At 25.4% G+C, this 1,619-nt stretch overlaps 1 protein-coding gene across 1 annotated transcript in view; it reads left to right on the top strand.

Moving 5' to 3' along the window:
- LOC101497687 (probable peroxygenase 5) overlaps positions 1-479 on the top strand; it is a 1,364-nt gene extending 885 nt beyond the window's left edge. Inside the window, exons 4-5 of the mRNA XM_073365495.1 lie at positions 17-215; positions 329-479. Coding sequence (XP_073221596.1) covers positions 17-215; positions 329-479 — 350 coding nt within the window. The remainder of the gene's footprint in view (positions 1-16; positions 216-328) is intronic.
- Positions 480-1,619: the final 1,140 nt, after the last annotated feature.

Below are 1,619 nucleotides of genomic sequence, written 5' to 3'. Positions count from 1 at the left end.
TTATTATTATTATTATTATTATTATTATTATTATTATTATTATTATTTCTTTTTAAAAGATATAATAATTACATCATACATGATTTTAGGTTTGTGGCTTCAAAATTTGAAGAAATTTTCAGCAAGCATGCAAAACAACATCCAAATGCTTTAACTTCTGATGAATTGAAGGAGATGCTTAAGTCAAATAGAGAGCCTAAGGATTTCAAAGGATGGTAAGTTTTTTTATATTAACAACAAATTTTAGTATTTCATTTATGATTAATTATTTATTGATCAATATATCACACTTTATTTGTATAATAAATTATTTTAATTTGATACTCAGGCTTGCAGCTGAATCAGAATGGAAGATATTATTTGATCTATGCAAAGATAACAATGGTTTACTCCAAAAAGACATCGTATATTCTGTTTATGATGGAAGTTTGTTTGAACGTCTCGAAAAGGAACACTCAAAAATCATGAATAATAATTAAATATGATTTCTATTGTAATAATTAAGATTTCTATTTAATTGTGTTATTAATAATACTTAACACTTATTAAATATGATTTTCATACGTGCTTAAAATTATACTGTGATATTATTCTAAATGATAAATAAATATGATTTTCATTTGTGTTTTACTACACTTTTTTATTTCTTTTAAATACTTTTATTTATAGACTAGATTGTCGGTAATTTCGTGAACGTAGATCTTAAGTAATACAGTCATAGTTATCTTTGTTACATTTTATAAATGGTACATTTTTTTCCCTTTTGAATTTCTTAATTAGTATCATTTTATGTAATATTAATCACAATTATATATGTTAGATTTATATTAGTTAGTTTTATCATGCCTTTATTTTTTTAGGTTGTTATAACTATTTTGTTGATAGACTATTATAAATACTCATATTGTATTTCTTTCTCAATTAATAAAAGAATGATGTATATTCAGAAAATATTCATTATGGTATCATAGCATATTTACGTTGACATATGTGAATACCCTCCCTTGAACGAGAGATCTCCAATCCAAGAAAGAACTTTAAGTCCCCAAGGTCTCTTATCTGAAAAGAAGAATTTAAAAAAGTTTTAAGGGTATTGATCTCTAATTTAGAATTACCTGCAATAATAATATCATCTACGTAAACCAACAAAATAGTAAAAGATTTTAATGTCTTGAAAATGAATAAGGAATGATCATGTTTTGAATGTTGAAAACCAAATGATATCAAAGCAAAAGACAATTTGGCAAACCATTGTCGACTCGCTTGTTTTAAACCATACAATGGTTTTTTTAAACGACAAACTTTAGCAACTTGAGAGTCAACAAAAGTTAATTTACAATTCAAAGAAGTAATTAATTGCTGAACAGAAATAATGTTTAAGGTAAAATCAGGAATGTATAAAACATTGAAAAGTTTAAATTCATTTGTGATATATACAGTTCCTGAATGTGTAGCTTTGACAGTATTTCCATGTGGCAATGTAACATGAATTGGTTTAATTTCATGATAAGTAATAAAAAGGCTTAATTGCACTTTTGGTCCCCCTATTATAGGTGAAAATTGAAAGTAGTCCCCCCATTTTGTTTCTCCCCAGTTTTAGTCCCCCCAAACAAAATTTG

The sequence above is a fragment of the Cicer arietinum genome, chromosome 2, assembly GCF_000331145.2.
Source record: "Cicer arietinum cultivar CDC Frontier isolate Library 1 chromosome 2, Cicar.CDCFrontier_v2.0, whole genome shotgun sequence".
In the NCBI taxonomy this organism is placed as follows: Eukaryota; Viridiplantae; Streptophyta; class Magnoliopsida; order Fabales; family Fabaceae; genus Cicer; species Cicer arietinum.
This window is presented reverse-complemented; position numbering and strand designations above follow the sequence as displayed.